At 40.7% G+C, this 22722-nt stretch overlaps 1 protein-coding gene across 2 annotated transcripts in view; it reads right to left on the bottom strand.

The window, feature by feature from the left end:
* Positions 1-22722, bottom strand: part of SPON1 (spondin 1) — a 255334-nt gene that overhangs the window by 121111 nt on the left and 111501 nt on the right. For both annotated transcript variants that reach the window (XM_034645868.1, XM_034645867.1), the window contains exon 5: positions 22105-22227. In XM_034645868.1, coding sequence (XP_034501759.1) covers positions 22105-22227 — 123 coding nt within the window. The remainder of the gene's footprint in view (positions 1-22104; positions 22228-22722) is intronic.

Below are 22722 nucleotides of genomic sequence, written 5' to 3'. Positions count from 1 at the left end.
GAGACAATCTTAGCCTATGGAGGGGTGGGTGCTGCTGGACAATTCCAGAAAGCATTCTGTACACTTTTCAGAGGTATACTGATGCCAATGACCTCCACTCTTAAGTTGATTCTTCCTTTTCCCTTGTCATTCTGCCCCAGTCCCTTCACTCCTGCTTCCTGGATCACCTTCTACATAAACTACCTGCACCAAAGTCCTTTCCTCAGGCTCTGCTTTTGGGGACATGGCTCATTCAACCAAGATCATGTGTATGGCCCCAGAGATCCATAATATAATAGTTGGAAGATTAGGCAAGAGCCAGCTGGGGCTACTCTTCCTGTTTCTGAAAGCAGAGTAGTGTTAGAGAATACAAATGATCCTTCAGCACCCCTCCACCCAAAACTATGGGTGTTGATTCTGTTGTTATTGTCATCATAATTGTTGCGATTGTTATCACTATAGATATCATCATTATTACAATCACTAGCATTTATTGAGCACATTTCCTGCAACAGGCACTTCATAGGCATTGGGTAACATCCTTCCATTCTCACAATGGTCCTGTTAGGTGGGTCAGTTACCATCCCCATGTTATGGATGAGGTAACTGAGCTGCAAGTAAGTGGCAGAGCTGAAATTCTCATCAGGTTTGTCAAACTTAAGGCCATGTCCCTTCTACTCCAATGGAGTAGAAAGCCTAAGTCAAGTCCAGATTTAGTTAGGAGGTCATTCTGATGTCATGCATGGCTGTCACCAGAATCAGCTCTTGGGGTGGGGATGCCAGGGAATAAGTAGGGTAGTATCTGTCCAATGCCCCAGACAACAATGGAAGTATTGGCTCTTGATGTTCATAAATTTCTGCCTTCTTTGAACTCAGTATTCCCAGCCCAATTTTTCTGAACTTCTGACTCCTGATTTATTTGGATATCTCTAAAACCTAGCCAGTTATTTTGTTCTCATTTCAGAGACAAAAAACATGATCTCAGAGCACCACCAAACTCCCATCCCTGTTGCTACTCTAGAGGCTGGTTATAGGTTTATTGTGTACTGACAAATAGCACTGCAGTTATATTTTTAGAAAGAGGAACTTTATTTAAAAGTGTCCTTCCAAGCTGACTTTTCTACATAAATATTGTTATATATGGGAGAGAGGCTATATTTCTGGACAACTTCCAAATGTTTAATACACCATTAATACCTGAGTTTGAAGCCTCAGGGAAGGAGCTGTAGTACTTTGGATGATAAATTCTAGCAATGTTTATCTAATTTAAAAAATCGAGGAGGTCGTATTTAAAAACTTAGCAGGGGCAGTAAATAACTGCGTTGTGTTTTAGAGTTCAACAAAAAGAATGGACTTCCTCCATCCCCATTAGTTCATCTGCAGGTTTGAATCTTAACTGTCGGCTAAACTCCGTAAATAAGTAAGCCAATGCTCTTCTGTGTTTGCAAGTTTTTACGCAGTAGATAGAAGAGGTGGTGAGAAATAGGAATTACTGAGCACATACTTGTACCGGGTGCTTTTGTATGTTCTTATCCAATCTACTTTTCAATCCAATTTCATTGATGAAGAAACAGGCTCTGAGGAGATCTGTGACTTGTCAATGGACACTTTGTCAGTGAGTGGTTGAACCGGTATTTGGCTTGTGATTGCTTTGTCTTTGGGGAGGTTTTTTGCACAGCCAGTGAGAGAAGATAGAGGTCCTAGGGGAAAGTCTGTTAAACTAATAATAGAAGCAAAGCCTATTGAAACAAGTCTATATATAGGATAAAAGGGGAGTCAGGCTGGGGTAAAAAATTCCACCTCAAACTTGAAGGGAAAAGTGAAGACAGAACCCCAATCTCTTTTGTGACCATGAATGCAGAAATCTCAAACAAAATATTAACAAACCCTATATCCAGTTAAACCATATCACAACTATGTAGAGTTTATTCCAAGGATACAAGTGTGGCTTAATAATCAAAATTCAATCAATACAATTCATCACATTAACAGAAAAAAAGAAAAACTATATGTATATCTTCATAGATACAGAACAAGTATTTGATTGCATTCAATACCCATTCATGATTTAAAAAAAAATACTCAGCAAACTAAGAATAGAATGGAACTTTCCTTACCCGATAAAAAAGATCTACAAAAAAGCCATAGCAAAAATCATACTTAAAATGAGATAGTAAAAGCTTTCCCCATAAGATTGGGAACAAGGCAAGAATGCCCACTATTATCTGCTTTTAGTCAGTGAAATAAGGCAATAAAGAGAAACAGGGGGCGTAAGGATTGGAAGGGAATTGTCAGTAGAAGATATAATGGTGTATGTAAAAATTCCAAAATAATTTATATGTAGGGGCGCTTGGGTGGTTCAGTCGGTTAAGCGTCTGCCTTTGGTGCAGGTCATGATCCCAGAGTCCCGGGATTGAGCCCCACATTGGGCTCTCTGCTTAGCGGGGAGCCTGCTTCTCCCTCTGCCACTCACCCTGCTTGTGTTTGCTCTCTCTTGCTCTTTCTCAAAAAAATAAATAAAATCTTTAAAAACAAAACCCAAAATAATTTATATATAAACAATAGAATTAATAAGTATATTTAGCAAGGTCTCTGAATACTAAGTCAATATGCAAGAATCAATGTCATTTCTATATACTAGTAACAAAAAACCCCAAAATTTTAAAGAGCTATTATTACTTGTTATAGTATAAAATACATAGTAAGAATAAATCCAGTGAAAAACGAATAAGACCTCTTCTCCATCAAAATCCATAAAACATTACTGAGTAAACTGAGAGTAAACCTAAATAAATGGAGTTATAGAATATATTTGTTGATTAGAAGAGTCAATAATGTGAAGTTGTCAAATCTCCCTTAATTTGTTCATAAATTCAACATAATCTCATAAAAATACTAGTGGGTCTTTTTAAATGAAAACTGAGTCATGATTTTAAAATTTATGCAGAAATGTAAAGGACTAAGAATAGTCAAAATAATCTTGAAGGAGAATAGAGAACACTCCCAGCTATGAAGGATAGACAAATAGACAAATAGTCTATTCTGTCTATGACAGAATACAGAGTCCAGAAATAGACCCACAGATATATAGTCACTTCATACATGACAAAGGTGACACTAATGTAGCAGGGAAAGGATAGGCATTACGATAAATGATTCTAGTGCAAAAAAAAAAAAAAGTATCTTGACCCCTATCTCACACCATACACAATTTCAATTACAGATCAATTCAGCACCTAGATATGGAGGGTAGAAGCAATAAAACTTTTAGAAGAGAATATAGAACAAAGTCTTTACAACTGTGGGGGAAGCAAAGATTTCTTAAGTGAGATACAAAAGGGGCTAACCATGAAGAAAAAAGATCATTTGGATTATGTTAAAATTAAAACCTTCTGTTCATCAGAAGAGTGAAAAGGCAAACCACAGAATAGAAGATATCTGGACTACATGTAATTGACTAAGGACTCATATCTAGAATATAGAAAGAACTGCTACAAGGAAAGGAAAAGGCAGACAATCTCATAGAAAAAATGGTCAAAAGACTGAACAGGCACTTCAGATTTATCTAAATGACCAATAACAACATAGTAGTCAAAACCAAAGAAATTCAAATTAAAATCACAATGTGATATCCCTATACATATACCAGGTAGCTAACATGAAAAGACCAACAATGTCAAGTATTGGCAAGGATGTAGATTATCAGATTTCTCTAACTGTGGAAAACTGTTCAGCAATCTCTACTAACGCAGGGCTACATATGTTATGACCCAGCAATTCCACTCCTAGTATATAAAGAACAGAAATGCGTACATATATTTACCAGAAGACAAGCACGTGAATGTTTATACAGCACTATTCGTAATAGCCCCTTGTTGGAAACTACCCAAATGTCCATCCATTATAGGATGAAAGAATTAGATGTAGTATATTCATGCAGTGAAATATTATACAGTTATGAGAAAGAACCAAAATTATGCACAGCCACATAGTGAATGGGAAACTGAGCTGTACACTTAGGATGTACCCACCTTTTAGTATGTATGTATGTATGCTCCTATTCAAAGTTCTCTTTTAAAAAGGAAAACGTGAAGGTAGAAGCACTGTTAGCTTTCTTTGCTTGTCTCTTAAGGCTCACTCTGGTCTACCCTAGGCTTGAGCTGAACTGTATTGGAATGAAAAATTTAATTCTCCTGTAGTGGGAATGGTGACAGGGAAATGACAAGGACGAGCTGTGAGCTTGTAAGAGGTAGAGGTGGGCGTTCAAAGCTTACCTCAGAACATTTTAAGGATCAGAGGTCAGGTGCTCTGGGCAGGAGCTCAGCCTGTATGGAGCCAGCCATTAGCCAGGAATTGCAAAGCTGGTATCTTTATTTTTGGATTTGACCTGTCAGGGAGGCAGCTTAGTAGAGAAAGAACTTGGTTCCTCTTAATTCAATAAATACTCACTGGTCATGTGTTATGCTTTAAATCCTGGGTCCTGGGGATTCTGAGCCAAACCAGATAAGGGCCCTGCCCTGTCTTAGGACATGGGGGAATCAAACATGTGAACAGGCAATTGCAACACAGCATGGAAGGGGTCACAATAGGATAACCACAAGGCTGGAGCAGAAAAGAGAGGGGCTGCTAATCCAGCCTGGGGAATTGGAAGTCTTTCCAAGGCAGTGGGGTCTAAGCTGAGGACAAAAGAAAGGGGTGGGGTTTGGACAGAATGTTGCAAACAGACAAAACGGCCAGTGCAAAGACCCAGGGGTCACAATAAGCAGTGTCTGAGAAGATAAGATGGGTGTGGAGCCAAAAAAACAAGTTACAGAGGGGCCAGAGATTAGGCTGGTCAGATCTCAGTAAATTTAATGCTGTTGATGAACTAGCCTTTTAACCCAGGCTCATGTAATGAAATCCTGGATCTCCCCCTCCTGTGGCATGTGACCTCGGTCAAGTCTTCTGCTTTGGTAATATAAGAACTTTCTTAGTTTTGCCTTGAGTATTAGCTTTCTTTTCAATGCTTTTATTTATTTTTTATTTATTTTTAAAGATTTTATTTATTTATTTGACAGAGAAAGACAGCTAGCGAGAGAGGGAACACAAGCAGGGGGAGTGGGAGAGGAAAAAGCAGGCTCCTAGCAGAGGAGCCTGATGTGGGGGTCGATCCCAGAACGCTGGGATCATGCCCTGAGCCGAAGGCAGACGCTTAACGACTGCACCACCCAGGCGGCCCCCTTCCAATGCTTTTAGAAACACATAAAGAGGTGACTTATTTTTTAAAGGCCTGCACATAGTAGGTGTATGTAGGAAAGTTGATTGATAGATGGGTGTCCAGGGTTGGCTGCTTGCTGGGTGTCCAGGGCTCTGTAGCAAAGGAGGACAGCATCTCAGCCTCATTATTTAGAACACAAAAGTTGGCTCATACCCACGCCCACCACCATGTGCTGGCAGCTGAGAACACTGCAAAGGCAATAATCAGGATGGAAAATTCCCTTTCCAAGTTCCTGAAACCTGCAGCCCAAGGTGGCAGCTGGTGGCCTATTATTCCCTGGAGCTCTGGTGAAATGGAAGAGTTCTGCTTGTGCAATTCTAAGCAGGAAAAGTCTATTTTTCTCTTGATGAAGAGGGACCCTTTATGATTAGAGGGCTATTTCCTTAGGTTTTTTTGTTGTTGTTGTTGTTTTTGTTTTTGTTTTTTTTTTAAACTTCTTAGAGATTAAGTTACCGCAGTAAGGGGTAGCAGGAATTCCTTTGACTTGATAAGGTCTGGGCTCCTAGTTCTTCCTTGGAGGGAAATAAAGGGTTGAACAATTTATACGTTGCTTGAACAAATTTCAAGGGTGCTACCAGAATCAAGACCGGACCAGGCAGTGAGCTTAGAGATGAGACAGAGAGACTGGTGGTGGAGATGAGCCGGCAGGCTGGGGAGCTCCCGATATTAGAAGAGACCAGGGACCCTGGGCATCAGTCAGGTCTGGCCACTGTAAGAGGCAGAATTTCATGAGCAAGGGAAGGACCTCATCCCTGGTGGGGCAAAGAGGACTCCTACATGGGTCTCACTGGGGAACAAGGCAACCTTAAAGGCAAGGTCAGCCAGATGGTAGGCAGCTCCTAAATATCTATGGAATCCATGAATGCCTAAAGATTAAGATCTAATTAAGAGAACTGGAGTTCAAGGCAAGAAGTGGATCACACAAAAGGAATTATAATAGTAGCTAACAATTATATAACATTTAATATATGCCAGGCTCTTCTAAGCTCTTTACATACGTTAATCCATTTCATCCTCACAAGAGTCCTGTGAAGTTAGTATTGTTATCATTCCCACTTTACGGATAAGAAAACTGAAGCGCAGAGAGGTTAATGAAGGGGCGTGCCTAACATCTCATGGACAGGAGGTGGTGGAGGCAGGATTTAGTCTGGTTCCAGAGACCACACTCTTTACTGTTAGATGTGATGGACTTGTTAGAATTGGGACAATGACTGGTTGCTTAACTCCTGCAAAATTCTTCCAAACAAGGAAAATCACTGACACCGGAAGCTGGGGGCCTGCACTGACTCTGAAAACAGGATCTTCAGCAGGCTCACTTTCCAGGAGCACTTTTGCCTGTAAGTGCTCTTTGCTGTGAGTGATTCTTCAAGCATACACCCCCGAGTAGCTGCGATTAGCAAATCCAAGACTTTGGTCTGCCAGTTTTTTGCTTTTTCTTCCCCGCCCCCCTCCCCCTCCCCCCTGCAAGCTTTGGCATTGCTTGGGCTACCAGGATGGGGAGCTGATTTCTTGCTTTGGCTGATGGAAATCTCTGACTGACCACCTCTCAGTTGGTGCCTCTGGCGTGGAAGCAGCAAGAGCCACATGCCAAATGTTGTGTGTTCACAACCCAAATTGACATCACAATTCTGTTAACTTGTTTCCATGCTCTTCGGTTGAAAATCCATGTCACTTTGTCAACCTAAATAAGCATTTCAAAGAGTGGGTGTTGCTCTACTCAGGGCAGCCTAAGCAAACACTAATGAAGAGTAAGACCCATGTCAGTTGGGTTGAAGAGGCATTTTACTGCTTTATTTCCAACGTGAAACCCAAGACTCCTTGCAAATTGGGGGGATGTTTGGCAGGAATGCAGTGGCTGGCAGAAAACATGCAGCAATTTCAGTCATGACCATGAATACTGAGCCTTATTTGGCATAAACAATTCTTCAGGGTATATTTTCAACTCATTGTTTGGAAAACTTTAAGCACGTAAATGCTGTTAGCTTCGGTAGAGTTCTGTGTATATGATTCTGAATAACCTTATGAAGAATTTTAGAACATATACATTCTCCCTTCCTATGACTGTCTTAAGTAGAGTAAATATATTTTTTTTAATGGAGAAGATTTTTGCATCAAGTCCAGTGAATAACATGTATTGAGCACTAACTCTAGATCAGACACTGTGTTGGAGCTGGGGATACGGTGACGGTCCCAACCAACCCCAACACTTTTCTCCAGGGGTCTAGCATAAAACCATTGTAGAAGGTGGGGAAAAAGCAAAGAGGACACAGGAGGTACAAGGTGAGGAAAAGGATCATATAGGAAGTTTGTCCAATGTTATCTCTAATATACATAGTACCATGAAGATGTTATTATAATTGCCTGCCCCAAGGTTGAGGAGGATATGAGAGATTTTTCCACATCTTATGGATTAAAGGAAGTGAGATGCGCTTAACTAAGGTAGATTTTAGAGAGGGTCTAGAGTCTGTCCTATGTGACATTTCCTTGATGTCATTACAGGGAATGGTGCAGACCCCAGAAGGCTTTGAGCTCAACAGCTAAGTGGTTTCCTTATCTTATCCCAGCTTTGCTTCTTCACTAGTTGGGTGCTGCTCTGGTCCCTGTATACCTTGAGGCAAATCCCAGCTAAGAATTTTATATGTGTGTTTATAGGGGGTGGTGGGGAGAGGGGAGAGAAACCAAGTAAAACCAATCTTGGTCAACAGAAATCACAGAACACATAAATCTCAAACTCTGTTTACTTCTCTTAGCTTATTTACAAAAATACAAATCAGTAAATACTAACTTGTAATCAAGATTAGCTGACTAGTTCCATGTGTTTGCCTGGCTGGTTGTGAAATGTATGTTGTATTTGTTATTAAATTCTTTTCTGAGTGGGGAAAAGTGTCACAAATACAAACTCTATTTCCTCACTGCTGGTTGGGCTATCCACAGTATGAGATCTTTTGTATAGTATCTTTGCATTTTAAATTTGGAGCTATTCACCTTCATCATATTTGGTATTCGCAAGGTTAGGGATGATAAAATGTATCTGGAACTCAGCCCTGTCTCCACTGGGACATGGAGGAAATTTAGGAGCCAGGTGGAAACTTCAGGAAATTCTCACCAGGTGATGGAAGCCAATCAGATGAGAAGGTTTGCCCAAGATTTCAACATGAGATCAGAGCTAAATCCTTATTTAAAGGTTGAGAATGTGGGTGGGAATAATGACAAGGTTTAGAAATAAGCACCTTAAAGCCAGTCAAGACAGAACATGCAGTGTATCTGGTACTAAGCAAAAAACCAAACCAAACCAAAACACCATAGAAACCAAACCAAAACAACAGCAACACCCCCCCCCCAAACCACTTACGAGTTATCTCATTTAAAACTCATAATGACTAACACTTTGTGAGCTTCCACTATATACCAAGGCTGTTTTAAGGGTTGTAAGAATATTAACTCATCCACCCCTATGATAATCCAGTGATGTAGATTTTGGTTTTAGTACATAAAATCAGAGCTCAAAAGGTCAGCTCGTGTCTTTTCCAAGGTCCTACAGCCAGTGAATAGGGGGGCTTAGACTTGAGCCCTAGCCCATTTTCAAAATAGTTTCATTAGGTAGGTGCTTTGATTATCTCTGCTTTACAAACGAGCACACTGAGGCACAGAGAGGTTAAGCAATTTTCATAAGGCTCCATGAGTGAATGTCTGATTCAAGACTCCAAGTGGAATCTGACTTCCAAGTCCACGATGGTTCAGACTGTATATGGTATACATTGCTTTTTAGCGGAGCGCTCACCACTGGCCAATCTTTGGGGCAAGAGAAACCTGGCTTATAGCTTCTCTCACCACAGAAATGTTCTTTCAGCTCTCACATTGTTCTGATATTTGGTGCTGAGGTTCTCTATTCCAGCAAGAAACTGCTCTCTCCCACCTCCTGCTTTAGCTTATTTTTCTGGCTTTTAGCCTTCACATTAAAAGCTAGCCCTCTTTCACTTTTTTTTTTTTTTTTCCTGACAAGCTTGCCTTCAGAATACAGATCAAAGTTTAAGAGGGAGGCAGAATTAGCCCCAGAGCTGGGGAACCACTCAGGTCTGCAGGCAAGAAATGTTTACCTAAAAATTCAGTCAATGGACCCAAGATGGAACCAGAGACTTTCAAAGCAAAGCCAAATGAATCCATGTCTGCTGCAGAAGGGACAGCCGGACAGATGGACAGCTCTCTTCAAAGGTTGCTTAGGGACCCAATAAACCTGAAAAGACCGTGCCCTGAATCTCAATGTGGGTGGGCGGATAAAGGAACATTATTATTCCTCTTCTTCCTCTTGGTTTTCCCAGGGTGTGTGCAACAAAGCAAATGCAATTTGCATTCAATGACTGAAAGCCACTCACATCTGTAAACATTAACTGTCCCAGTCAGCAAAAGCCTCCAGAAAGCCTCTTAGTCCCATTTCGAGGAGCCAGATGTGAAGAGAAAGCCTTCTTCTTTTCATTGTTCCTTCCACTTGAGCTGCAGGACCCTGGGACGCTCCATGTGCAGAGAAAACATGGCACACGTTGCTCTTAAATTGAACCAAGCTTATTATGTTAGAGAGAGTTTAATTAAACTCTTGCTGGCAGTTGTGAAAAGGTTTAGCTTGCTCCCAAGCCTTTCTTCACGGGTTCCCTACAGGTAGCGCACACTTTTCCCTTCCAACGGAAGGTCATTAGGATCACATGAATACGTTGAGACTGAAAGGTTCCAAGATGTTCTGGGGGCATTTGACTCATAACTTTTAATTTAATCAATCAACTCAGTGGTCTAGTAAAGAGATTACAACCATCCTACTCCCTGATCCCAGGCAATCCGCTTTACTGCAGGGCAGCCCTTACTAATCCTTTTTACTAAAAATCAGGCAGGGCTGCTTGTGCTGTGATTTCCTATATCCTTCGTCCTGTGATGTGTTTGTTCTTTTGCTCTGAAATTTAACTGAGGCTAGGAAAAAGCTGCAAGTATTTCTTTGTACTCATGCTTCACTTCCAGCCCCAAACAGTAGAGTTCTTGCAAATTGGGAGGGACGTTTGCCAGGACTGTAGTGCCTGGCACCGACCTTTGCAGAAACTCCACTCATGATTATAAATAGTTACCCTTTCTCGGCATAAACAATTCTTGAGGGTAGATTTTTCAGCTCGTTGTTTGGAAAACTTAAGTATATAAATGCCATTAGCTATAGCTGAGTTTTGTGTGCAAATTCCTGGGTAACCATACATAATGCTGTGGTTTAATGGACTTTGTATATTCCCCCTCCTTCAGTTCCATAAAGCTTTTCGGAGTTTAGGATATTTTCATGCAAAGGGAAAATCAAGTCTTTATTATTAAAGTATGCGTTTCTTGGAGTTGCTGCACAGATACTGGCAAACAGTTTCGAAGGAAATACTGCATGAAAAATGCATGGGCTGGTGTCATACTTAAATGTTAATCACATCCATTTTGCCAGGGGAACTGGTGGCATTAGAACTTACATAATAACTGATCCATGACTTGCCAATGAATCCAATCTTTCTTCCTCCTGAAATCAGTTCCAAACAGGTGGCCATTTAAGCTGCATGAATGAGAGACAGGAACCATGTGCTCTTTGAACTGCCAACCGGCAGGAGTAAATGACAAATAAGTCATCAATGAATTAATTTACCCCTATCGGTGGTAATGAGACTTTACCTCGATAGATACAAGGACAGCAATACTTTATATATCATACTAAATGGTCAGCCCAATGAAGGCGTATCTTATTTAAGAAACAGTACGCTCAAGAAATAGTTCGCGGATCTCCAGGAGGGAGGCAGCATGAGAGGCCGGAACCTTCCAATTTCAAGTCCCATTTAAATGCCAATAAAATCATCTGAGGCAAAGGTTTTGGAGACAGCAGTCATAATCATCCCTCAAGGGAAAAATGAGTAAATGGGGGAGAAATGATTTTGAACTATTAAAAATGTTTGTCAGTGAGAGAAAACTCTGAATGAAGAAGCTGGGTGCGGATGAGGTTGGGGAGGAGCAGTAAACCATGGAATGAAATGAGAATAAAAACAGAAGTGAGAGAGGAGTTGCAATCTTTTTTTTAAATATACCTATTTCAGGAGAGCTCATTATGGGAGGAAGGAGTAGGCAGGCGCCAACAATGAGAACACGGGTCCAGGGTGGGGCTGATGCTATAGGAAACTAACCAGAGAAAGAGAAATGAACCAGGGAAAAACATGCAGAGCACAGAGAGAGATAGGAAAAGACACCAAAGAAGATGGGTCTGGGGAATGCAGCACCCTGGCAGAGCATGGAGTTCCCGAGGACACAGAAGGAATAAACAGGAATGAACTGACATGCCTGCACACAGGATGTGCTCTGAATAGACTTGCGGAATGACTGGACAAACAATAAAGAACAACAACAACAAATCAAAGATTAGAAAAAAAACCCAGACGACCTTGAAGAATAATGTCACCACTAATAAAATAGCTGACGGTATACATGAAGCCTTATTTAAGATCTCATTTAGAATAGCGGGCATCGTCAAATATTTTAACTGCAGGAGAAGAAGAAAGCACTCTGTACAGAGCTTAAGTTATAGATTTCATGTAAAGGAATAGAAATCATAAGTGAATAAAGATTAGGTTTTTTTTTTTCACTATAACGGAAAACCATGGATAAACCATAGTCAGAGTAAAAAACTGTATAATTTGGGCTTTTACCCAGTTGAGTTGCTAGCCAAATACAAAGACTCACACAGAATTTCAGTCTTAAAAATTCAATCACCTGGTAATGGGAAAGTGTTGGATTCCAAGTTTATTTCAAAAAGAAATCTAATCTTAAAATACCTGAAAAAAAGGACGCTGTTAAAAATAGTAAGAAATTCTGAATTGTACATCTTTACTGAAGAGGTAAGTAAATAAGAATAGTAACAGAGAAAAATTGATGGGAGTTGGGAATGAGGAGAATTGTTAAAATAAAAGTAGATAAAAAAGAAATGAACTGAGTCGTAAGTGAAGTCAATGGGGAATGGAAGTAAGAAAAGGGTTGAGAAAAACAAAAACCAGCAGAGGTTTCTCTTAAGAATGAATCAAAAATGCTATCCTAATAAGATAGGAGTGTATTAATAAAATAGAAGTAATATCCTGGGGCGCCTGGGTGGCACAGCAGTTAAGAGTCTGCCTTCGGCTCAGGGCGTGATCCGGCATTATGAGATCAAGCCCCACATCAGGCTCCTCCGCTATGAGCCTGCTTCTTCCTCTCCCACTCCCCCTGCTTGTGTTCCCTCTCTCGCTGGCTGTCTCTATCTCTGTCGAATAAATAAATAAAATCTTTTTAAAAAAAATAGAAGTAATATCCTTGTTGTATGTTTTAAATTGACAGCTAAATAACTTAAAAGAAGATTGTTGCCAAACGAAATAAAAATAAGCAAAACCAAAACCAAATAAATGCTCATTGCCTATGTAATACCAAAGAAAATCTAGAAAAAAGAAAACAAATTAACTATAACAACAGAGAGGTAAAAAGTAGAATGGTAGAACAAAAACTCCATAGGACTGAGGTTAAAATAAGTGTAAGTTTAAATAATTATGTTGAGAAATAAAACAAAACAGAACAGACAAATAAACAAAAAAACTGAAACACCCACCTCCAAAAAAGAAAAGAAAAACACAAAAGCCCTTCCAATTGGATGAATGCAATAATTTACTGGAAAATCTTTAAAAGGTGTTGAAAGCCTAAAAATAAGAAAAAATAAATTTATAAAAACTAAAAAGGGAAATTAAAGGGAAGAAAAAGCAGGTGGGGTTTCAGACACGATTGAATTTAAGGGGAAAGTTATTAAAGCCAGCTAAATATGTTAATCATGTGTTGTTGAAAGTCAGAGTTAATCATGAGGATATAATGATATGATGTTATAGGTTCCAAAGACATAGCGACAAATGGAAAACAATCTGCTAAGCATCAAGGAAAAATGATAAGCACACAGCTTTAGATCAAGGTGTTAATACTCCATTATCATAATATGAAAAATCAAGAAGAAATGATCAAGTAATAGAGCCTGAATAAGCATAATTAAACTTACCATCATACAGCAGTAAGTAGAGATACTGCCAAGAATTAAATGGATTGAACACCATAAACAAAAAACCCTGCAAGTTTATTGCTGGTTCCTGATGAGATGGTGAATTAGCACCCATGCCTCACTCCTCTGAGTTCAACCCCGGGAAACTTCAGAAACACAGACCCATGAAACTACCAGAGACACTGAAATACACCAGAGATCAAAGGTTGTCCTTGAAAATAACCAACATGATTGTGCATCTGGGTAGAGGAGTGGTAGACAACAAAGGAATCTGAGAACATGCTAATGTTCTTGCTTTGTTCAGAGGAAGACCAATATTGAAATGTTTATGAAATCAACACAGATAAATCAACCTAAGTATGTGTTTTGAATTAGAGGCAACCACCACAAGAACAACAACATGAATCAAATACTCTAAACCAGCAGAAGAAAACTTAATGCAGGCAATGGAAAGAAAAGAAGTGGTTAAAAAAAGAAACAAAAAGAAATTATAATCAGCAAATACAAAATAAGATGGCAGAAAGATTCAAATATGACAGTCGTCCTATGTGGGGTACATAGAATGTAACAAAAAGCAAATGAAACCAGAAGGACCCTGAATGGACCAAGGATGCTTGTGTGCCATGAAGTAAATAACATACCCCTCAGCATCTGTGTGGAATAAGAGAAAAGGCTTTCTCAAGTAAACAGACATGAGGTCATGAAAAAACAGAGCAAATTCTGTAAATACAAAAAAAAGCAGATATGTTCTATTACATACTCTCTCACCAAAACAAAATAAAGAAAGTTCAATGAAAAAGCGATCTACAAAGAAACCCAACTAGCACACAGAGGCAATAACAGACCTGCTCTGTCCTCGCCTGGTCTCCAGGCTGAGCAAAAGGGTCCCCCCTCAGAATTTATAACCACGAGTTTGAAATTTGACATTGCTCCTTTGGATTGTAGCTTTTGCGTTGTTCTAAAGAGGTGTCATTCTTTGTTGCCTGTTTTTCTGGATGCTTTTTGGGTTGTCCCTATCCCCATTATTCTAAAGTTTCACGATGGTAGGCTTTTCTCATCCGTTGTGCTGAACCCCTGGTTCCTGAGGCTATTCCTGCGTTCTGTGCAAACAGTTGGCTTGGCTCTTATGCACCCCCTCTCTGCAAGTATGTAGGATTCTTCGTTCTTTGCTCTGCTGAGAGTTGCCACCTCTCCAGCTCCCCAGATTTTGGCAGTATCTCTGGTAGGGTGTAGCCTTCTTTCCTTTTTTCTTGTCTTTGTAAGTTTATTTTTTATTCATCTAGTGCTATCTTTATGGGATTGGAGGAAAGATCAGAAATTAATGTTTTCATCAACCTGCCATGTTTAACTTGAAGACCAGATTAACTGACTTTCCTTCCCTACTACCGGTGCATAACACAGTGAGTTGTTGCCGCAAGACTTCCCAGAGAGATGGAGAGAGGAGAGGAGAAAAAGGGGGAAAGAAGCTATTTAATCCTTTCTCTTTTGCTCCGTCTTCCACTGAAACTATGTATCATGACACATGTACTTGGTACAAAACTCTGATTCCCAGTCACATCTCTATTCATACACAGCCTGGCGGTGGCGCCACTAGGGGGCGCTGGTGGGCACACTTACTCTGCTTGGAGAGGGATTTCCCTGTGATGGTGGGAAGGAGTGGGATTATTGTTTGTTGAGTGTTTCATTTTGTTTCTGAAGTTAGATGGAGAGAAGAGGCCTATGGTCCACCTGTGACTCATCACCGTTCTAGGCACTGGGCTGCGGAAACCCACATATTGTCTTATCATAAATGGGAAGAAACTGAGCAAGCTAAATATTATAAAGCTAACAATTCTTCCAAAAGTAATTTAGGGATTTAATGCAATCCCATTTAAAATTCTGACAGGATCCTTTACAGAATTTGATAAAATGATTTCATGATCATTTGCAAAAATAGAGAGACAATAATATTGAGGAATATTTTAAGAAGCAAGAATACTTGTCAGCTCTGATGCTTTTCTCTGTCACTCCTCGACATCCAATCCATGACAGAATCTACCTCTGGAAGCTATCTCCAGTCCATCATTCACTCCATCACCGCATCCACTGCCTTAGTCCGAGCTGGCCCCATCGCTGTAATATCCTCCTCACCTACCTTCCCAATTACTGCCAGCACCATCCCTACTTAGCAGCCATATAAGGTCCTCTCTCTCCTGCCCCAACCTCTTCAGTAGCTTCTCATTGTCCATCTCCCGCCACCTTCTTCCTTGCTCATTTTGTAACTGCTTCTCATTCATTCATTCCACATTATTTATTTAGAGGCTTTCAAAGTGCCAGACAATGAGCTAGGCCCTGAGGAGATAATGAACAAAATCAGACTTGACTCCTGTCAGTGCTGTAGGGGTTTTAAAGGCAAACACAATAAGCACACACACAAAAAGATTCAAGTATGTTAGTCATTAAACCAATGTCAATTTAAAATAATGAGATTAATTTTTTATAACCATTAATTGGCAAAACCCAAACAGAAAACGTTAAGTTAAATGCTGAGGAGGCTGGAAGAAAGACATCTATTTACTCGTTATTGGTAACATGGTGAACTGATAACAAATATGTTGGAGAAGAATCTGGCAAAATGTCTTAAGAGCGCATAAAAAGTGCATATCCTTTGATCAGGCTTTCTTATTCTTGGGAAATTATTTCAAGGAAATGATTCAAAGGAAGGACAAAGGGTGGAAGAAGACTTTACTGCAAAGTTTTTTTTATTGTGGGGCGCCTGGGTGGCTCAGTTGGTAAGTGCCCAACTCTTGATTTTGGCTCAGATCATGATCTCAGGGTCCTGGGATCGAGCCTCGTGTCAGACTCCACGCTCAGTGGGGAGTCGGCTTGAGGATTCTCACTCTCTCACTCACCATCCATCTGCTCGCTCGCTCTCTCCAATAAATAAATCCTTTCTAAAAAGCTTCTTTGTTGTAGTGCTTTCTATGTTAGCAAAAGACCTGACATCACCTAAATGTTCAATAAAAGAACAGACAGGTGGTTTAGAGCAAGCTGATGTAACAAATTATGACTATGGAAACAAAACCAAATGCACAAAGCAAGGATGCAATGTTTCCAAATGTGCCACTCTGTATGTGGATGAACATATGAAGAAATGAGAGTTGTTGCCAAACGTTAGAGTGGTGGTCTTTTATGTGATTGGATTTAAAAGCTCATAACTTTTAAATAACATGACCCAATGGAAAAGATGGCTGAGTTTCATTGTAACAGTAACTTTGGTTCTGCAGACTGTATTTCCCAGTGGCCATGTTTATATTTTAGGCAATGTGTTGTCAAATGAAACAAAAATAATTGGCTCCTGGAAAAAATGTTCCTTTCATCAATATGTATTTGTTAAACAGTGTTAAAACTGATACCATATCAAAAATGGGGAGTGTTGTGCAGTTTACATCGTCAAGGGACATTACAGAGTCTCTACAGGGTGGAGGCATTTGTCAAAAACCTAGCACCTTGGGGCGCCTGGGTGACTCAGATGGTTAAGCGTCTGCCTTTGGCGCAGGTCAGGATCTCCAGGTCCTGGGATAGAGTCCCACAGGGGGCTCCCTGCTCAGTGGGAAGTCTGCTTTTCCCTTTCCTTCTGCCCCCACCCCTTCGTGCTCTCTCTCTCTCAAATGAATAAATAAAACCTTTTAAAACAACCAAACAACAAAACAACCAACAAACCTAGGAGCTGTGTTCAGAGCAAGTGAGCAAAGTGACTCAGCATCTAATCCCCTGGCAAAGACAGAGCCTGCCTCCAAACCCTGGGACATCCCTCTGAAGTGACCCTGCTGGTCACCATGTTCCTGTAAAAGACACATGCTCCTGGACCGCTGCTGGACACTCAAGACTGCTGAGGACAGACAATGGGGAAGCTTGCTTGCATTTCTCCTAACACTCCAGGGTTCTGGAGCTCTGTTCAGGCTCAGTGAATCCAGACCTTCTCATTCTGACTTCTTTTTTTTTTTTTTTTAAGATTTTATTTATTTATTCGACAGAGATAGAGACAGCCAGTGAGAGAGGGAACACAAGCAGGGGGAGTGGGAGAGGAAGAAGCAGGCTCATAGCTTAAGAGCCTGATGTGGCTCGATCCCATAACGCCGGGATCACGCCCTGAGCTGAAGGCAGACGCTTAACCGCTGTGCCACCCAGGCGCCCCCTCTTTCTGACTTCTAAGTTAGGATCTATGAGGAGGTCTTTGTACAGTGGGGCAAAGCTGTTCAGAATTTAGTATCAGCTGAGTCCACACTGGTATAGCAGATGCTTAAAAGATGCTTTGTGTATAAGACATTTAATTTCACTGCAGAGGAGAGAAGACTGTCTTGTGACAGCCCCCAGAAGAAGGCAAAAGGGAATCAAGAGATCTGAGCTTTGATTTTGTTTCTGAAACTCTCTGGCTATGCGATCTGAACCCTTAACTTTGTGCTTCTGGTTTTTTCACTTATAAAATTAGGAGGTAAAACTTGCATGATCCAGCCTTAAAATGGATTTCTAGAAACTACCCAGTTGGAGGTGTTTTAAAAGGATTTCACTATTTCCAGATGGCCAGCAGAGGTTTACGGCATTACAATGGAGAGGGGATGTCCGCTTAGGCTGTCCTCTCGCCTTCCTGATTTCACCTCCCAGGGAGAGGGGTGTCGTGGATGCAGAGTCCTCTGTTCTTTAAGAAAGGGAACCCCAGAAACAGCATTCAGAACCAGCCATCTTACATCGCATTGAGAAGAACCACCTGTCGATGTGGCCCCCACAAGCGAGGACTGAAGGCACAAGAGCGTTGCCCGATCTTCTTGTGGAACCCAGCGTGAATTCTCCAGGGCAAGTCACCCAAAGAGAACTAAAGGACAGACACCTCAAGGTGCTAACCTACCCTATAGCAGAGGTTCTCCAAGTGTGGTCTACAGACCCCTGGGGACCCTGAGGGCCTTGCAGGGGCTCTGTGAGGTGAAAACTATTTTCACAATAATACTAAGACATCTGCCCATGTTGGCGTTCACCCTGATGGTCCCAAAGCAGTGCTGCCTGACCCGCTGTCACTTAGCACCCATCTAAGTGGTGGCCTCGAACGATGTCAGCAGTCACTGCCGGGAACCGCAGTACACAATGTAAAGAGTCGGCTTCACTTAAGAATGTTTTTGATGAAACAATAAAAATTATTACTGTTATGTATTAGTCTCTGTATGTCTGAGTACACATTTTTCTCCCATTTTGTGTGACTAACCGGGAAACATGCACGAAACACGTCTGTGTATACTAGGGTGCGATGACTGTCTTGAGTAAATGCTCTTGCAAGCTGGACTGTACACTTTGATTTCCATAAACATTATTTTTACTTGAATGAACCAATGACAGACAAATTATGGTTATTCAGTCTGGAGAATGTGGTAGACGTTTCCTCAAAAATGAAGTGAGCCTGTCATTTCAAGGAAAACAACGGACAGGATGTGTTGCCAATGAAAAAATTAAAACTTTCAAGCAAAACTTAGAATTTTGGAAAACTTGTTTCTGTCATTATGAATCTGGTAGCTTTCCAATACTTAAACACATTTCTGATGAGACTGGAAGTGATACTAATGAATGTGATTTTTTTGATATTGTATAATGGAAAGTCTCAACATCTGGACCATCTGTGTAACTTGGTAAATCAGTATTTTCCAAATGACCATTGTATGATGTTACAAAATCATTCATTTGTAAAAGATTCATTCAAAGTGTAAAGTAAAGCAATACATTTTAATATAACAGAGTACAAGTTGGTTTCATGCTCTACATTGTAATTATCCTTTAAGAAACTACCCTTTGTAGGGACACCTGAGTGGCTCAGTCAGTTAAGCGTCTGCCTTCAGCTCAAGTCATGATCCCAGGGTCCTGGGATGGACCCCACATCAGCTCCCTGCCCAGTAGGGAGCCTGCTTCTCCCTCTCCCTCTGCTGCTCTCCCTGCTTGTACTCTCTCTCTCTGTGTGAAATAAATAAATAAAATCTTAAAAAAAAAAAAAAGAAACTACCCTTTGTAGAGTTTTGGTATAGTATCAAAGAAGATTATCTATAATTAATGAAAAAGTTTTTAAAATATTCTTCCTTTTTCCAATTATAGGTCTCTGTAAGACAGAATTTCTTTACATACTTCAACCAAAAAAAACCATACCACAACAGGTTGAATGCAGAGGCAAATATGAGAACCTAGGTGTCTTCTAATTAAGTCAGATATTCAAGAGATTTGCAAAAATGTAGAACAATGATGCTCTTTCACTAAATTTCTTTTGTTTTAGACAATATAGTTATTTTCATAAAATATGTTAACATGTAATGAGTTTATTATTGCTAATTCATTATGTTACTCTTTAAATTAATTAATAAGTACTATTTTAAAACTTCTGTTTTAATTTTTGATATGTTGAATTTTGATAGACGCAACCCATATAAGCAAAAGGATGTTCGAGTTCTCAATAATTTTTAAGCATGTAAAAAGCATCTTGAAATTAAAAAGCTTGAGAATTGCTGCTCTGAGATCCTTGTGGACAAAGTGGTGTTTGGGATGAGCAATAATAATGGGGTGGGGGACTTGATATTTATTAATTTGCACTATTGTCAGGAAGCATCATGGCTTAATTGGGCTTCACGGCAAGGGTCGGTTATCAAGAAAAGACCATCCCTGCAGCAGCAAAAGGAAAGTCATCTATTACTTAAGATTAGTAGAAATCACTTCTGCCAGCATCGAATTTTCAAAGTCCTTATTAGACACTCTCCGTATCCTTCCAATTGGCTCCAATCGTCTGTGCCCCTTTCCTTCTAAGGAAGGTCTGGTCTATGATTCCTCAGCAGAATTGGTCATGGTGACTAGCTGGGAGCTAGAAATCTGCCTCCCAGGTCTTAGTGAACGCTACTCTGAGTTTGACAATCAGTACACAGTACTTGGGAAGGCACCAGGCACTTCCAAGGCACTAAGAATGAAAGATGAGCGTGTCATGGCTTTTGTCCTGGAGGACTGCTCTGTCTGATGGAGAAGAAAGACTCTTTAAGAAGTAATTACAGTCCAATGTGACAAACGCTCCTCTGTACATACTGACCAAATTTTTCCAACCCAAATTTAAGACACACTGACATCTGACAATGGAACAATCCTGGGGGATCTAGAGCACATGCCTGCTTTATTAAGAAACTCCTAAAACTCCACAGAAATTCTGTATAGATTTGTACTTGATTTTGCCCAAAGACCCAGAAACAATGGTCTGTGCTTCCCCCCCCCCCAAATTCTGGGGAATAACAGTGTCAGAACAGAATAGCACAAGAAGCTCCTTAGGATTACGGATGAGTAATGGGCCCCTAACGTTTTATTTCCTCTGGGTTAGTGGACTGAGGCACTGGAGGAATTTTTTTCCATCATCCTTGTTCCAAGTGGTTTCTTCCCCCGAAACTCCCCCCTCAAGGCAGAGAGTCCAACTTTGTTCACACAGGTCTCCCACACCAGCTGAAGCAGATCAAGCTGAATCCCAGAGTGAGAAAAATGAACTAGTAAGAAGCTTCTAAGATCCCAAGTCTTGATTACATGTGGGTAAAATTAAACAATAGGGCTCTTGATCTGCCAAGTCCCCGCTGGGTGGGCTGCCTGGGGACTATGGAGGCTCTGGTCGGGACCAGGTCTTCTTAAGTCCCAACCACGTTCCCTTTGCTCCCCCTTTTTTGGGGAGGGGTTGACCCAAATCCCTCTTTTTAATCTCTTTCTCCCAGTTCCACTCGTCTTTCCCAGCTGTGGCAACTCCAAAGTGAAACGAACAAGAATAAAACAGACAACGAACAGAAAAATCATGCTCAGTGCCACACACCAACAGCCACCCACAGTCAGAGAGAAGGAGCATCACTGGGTCTTAAAGACAGCCCAACTGAAAGGCCAGACAAGGAGCCTGACAAATCCCTTTCAAATCTTGGATCCACTACTAACTTACGTCTGACTAAGGACAAATCATGACATCTCCCTGAAATTCAGTGAGCTCATCCACAACACAGGTTATTCTGAGGATTTAATGACATGTAAAAATGGTCGGCACACGATAGGTCCACTATTCACTGTTAGAATTTTCATTTTTGTGTGTGATTATTCAATAAATGCCTGTCTCCCCACAAATCTCTAGGTTGTATGAGAATGTGGGTTGTATCTTTTTTTTTTGCTCACTATTATATCGCTAGAGCTTAGCATGGTACCTGGCACATGCTAGGCATTTGTTGAGATGATGTTATGACAAAAGCGGGTTGGTAGGGTCCTGATTAAGGATCTTCTCTAAAATAGCAAGTTTGGGGCCTCCTAACAATTCCCATGGATTGGTATTAGCTATCTGGAGCATGGTGTCATGAAGGATTCTAAGGTGGTATCTGGAATCCGTAGGGAAAGGGTATGCAGATAGATTACCAACATGATTGAGGATGTTGAATGTTTGTTGACCTTGATCTGTGGAGTCAAGAGCAGGTCCCTCTTGCCAGCTATTTCCAGCACAGATAGACCTATTGTGTAATTCATGAATAGAGACTCTTTAGGGGGACTGAGGTTACCAAATGCATGACCCTAGAAATATTTTTTTAAACCACAGATTAGAACAACGCTATGCAATGAAAGCTCAAAGCATACCAGTATTACGTCTGCTAGTCTTGACGAATTCACTACCTGGGAATGTGTATTTCATGAGTCAGCTGGTAAAAGCAAATAGACCTGACATACTTCGGCTGGTGTACCCTACAACCAGACAGAACTTCACCGTGCGCCTTTCCCCAATCCATGATGTAGCCACTCTACTCACGAGGATAATCCTTTGGGTGGGTCTTCTCGGACCAATTCCCATAGAATGTGAGTCTGTACTTGGCAGTTCCACAGGCACAGCAGTCTAAGATTGGTTTGTCGGTCACCCCGTCAAACATGGAATCTGAAACAGTTAGGGAAATCACTAGTTAGGAAACAAATGTGGGTCACTTAAAGGCACCGCCCTCTTGGTCTTGTCCTGTCCTTAAGGCTTGTGAAAAGATGGGGTGCAGTTTTCATTGACTAACAACACCCAGAACCAGGTCACTACTTGGGCTATAAAGGATTTTTATATACCTCTAAGTATGGTCATTATATCCTGCAAATAAAAGAGACTCAGAACTTTTGCTCTAACAATGTGAGGAGACCTGTGGGACCAACAAGGCTGAATATTTAGGAAGCCAGGGATAAAATTTACTCAGTTATCCTTTTTTCCCCACAATAGGATTTTTCCACTAAATTTTAAGAGGAATACCCATGTGTGTGTTTTCTCTAAGCAATGTTCTCTGGGGCCAAACTGCCAGGACCAGAAGGAGCAGCTTTGCAGAGGAGCAGTGAGAATAAGCAGACAGACAGAAAGGACTGCTGAAAATTATTGTAAAAAGTGCATATATAGTCA

The sequence above is a fragment of the Ailuropoda melanoleuca genome, chromosome 16, assembly GCF_002007445.2.
Source record: "Ailuropoda melanoleuca isolate Jingjing chromosome 16, ASM200744v2, whole genome shotgun sequence".
Classification (NCBI taxonomy): domain Eukaryota; kingdom Metazoa; phylum Chordata; class Mammalia; order Carnivora; family Ursidae; genus Ailuropoda; species Ailuropoda melanoleuca.
Note: the sequence above shows the minus strand (reverse complement) of the source record. Positions and strands in the feature narration are given on the sequence as shown.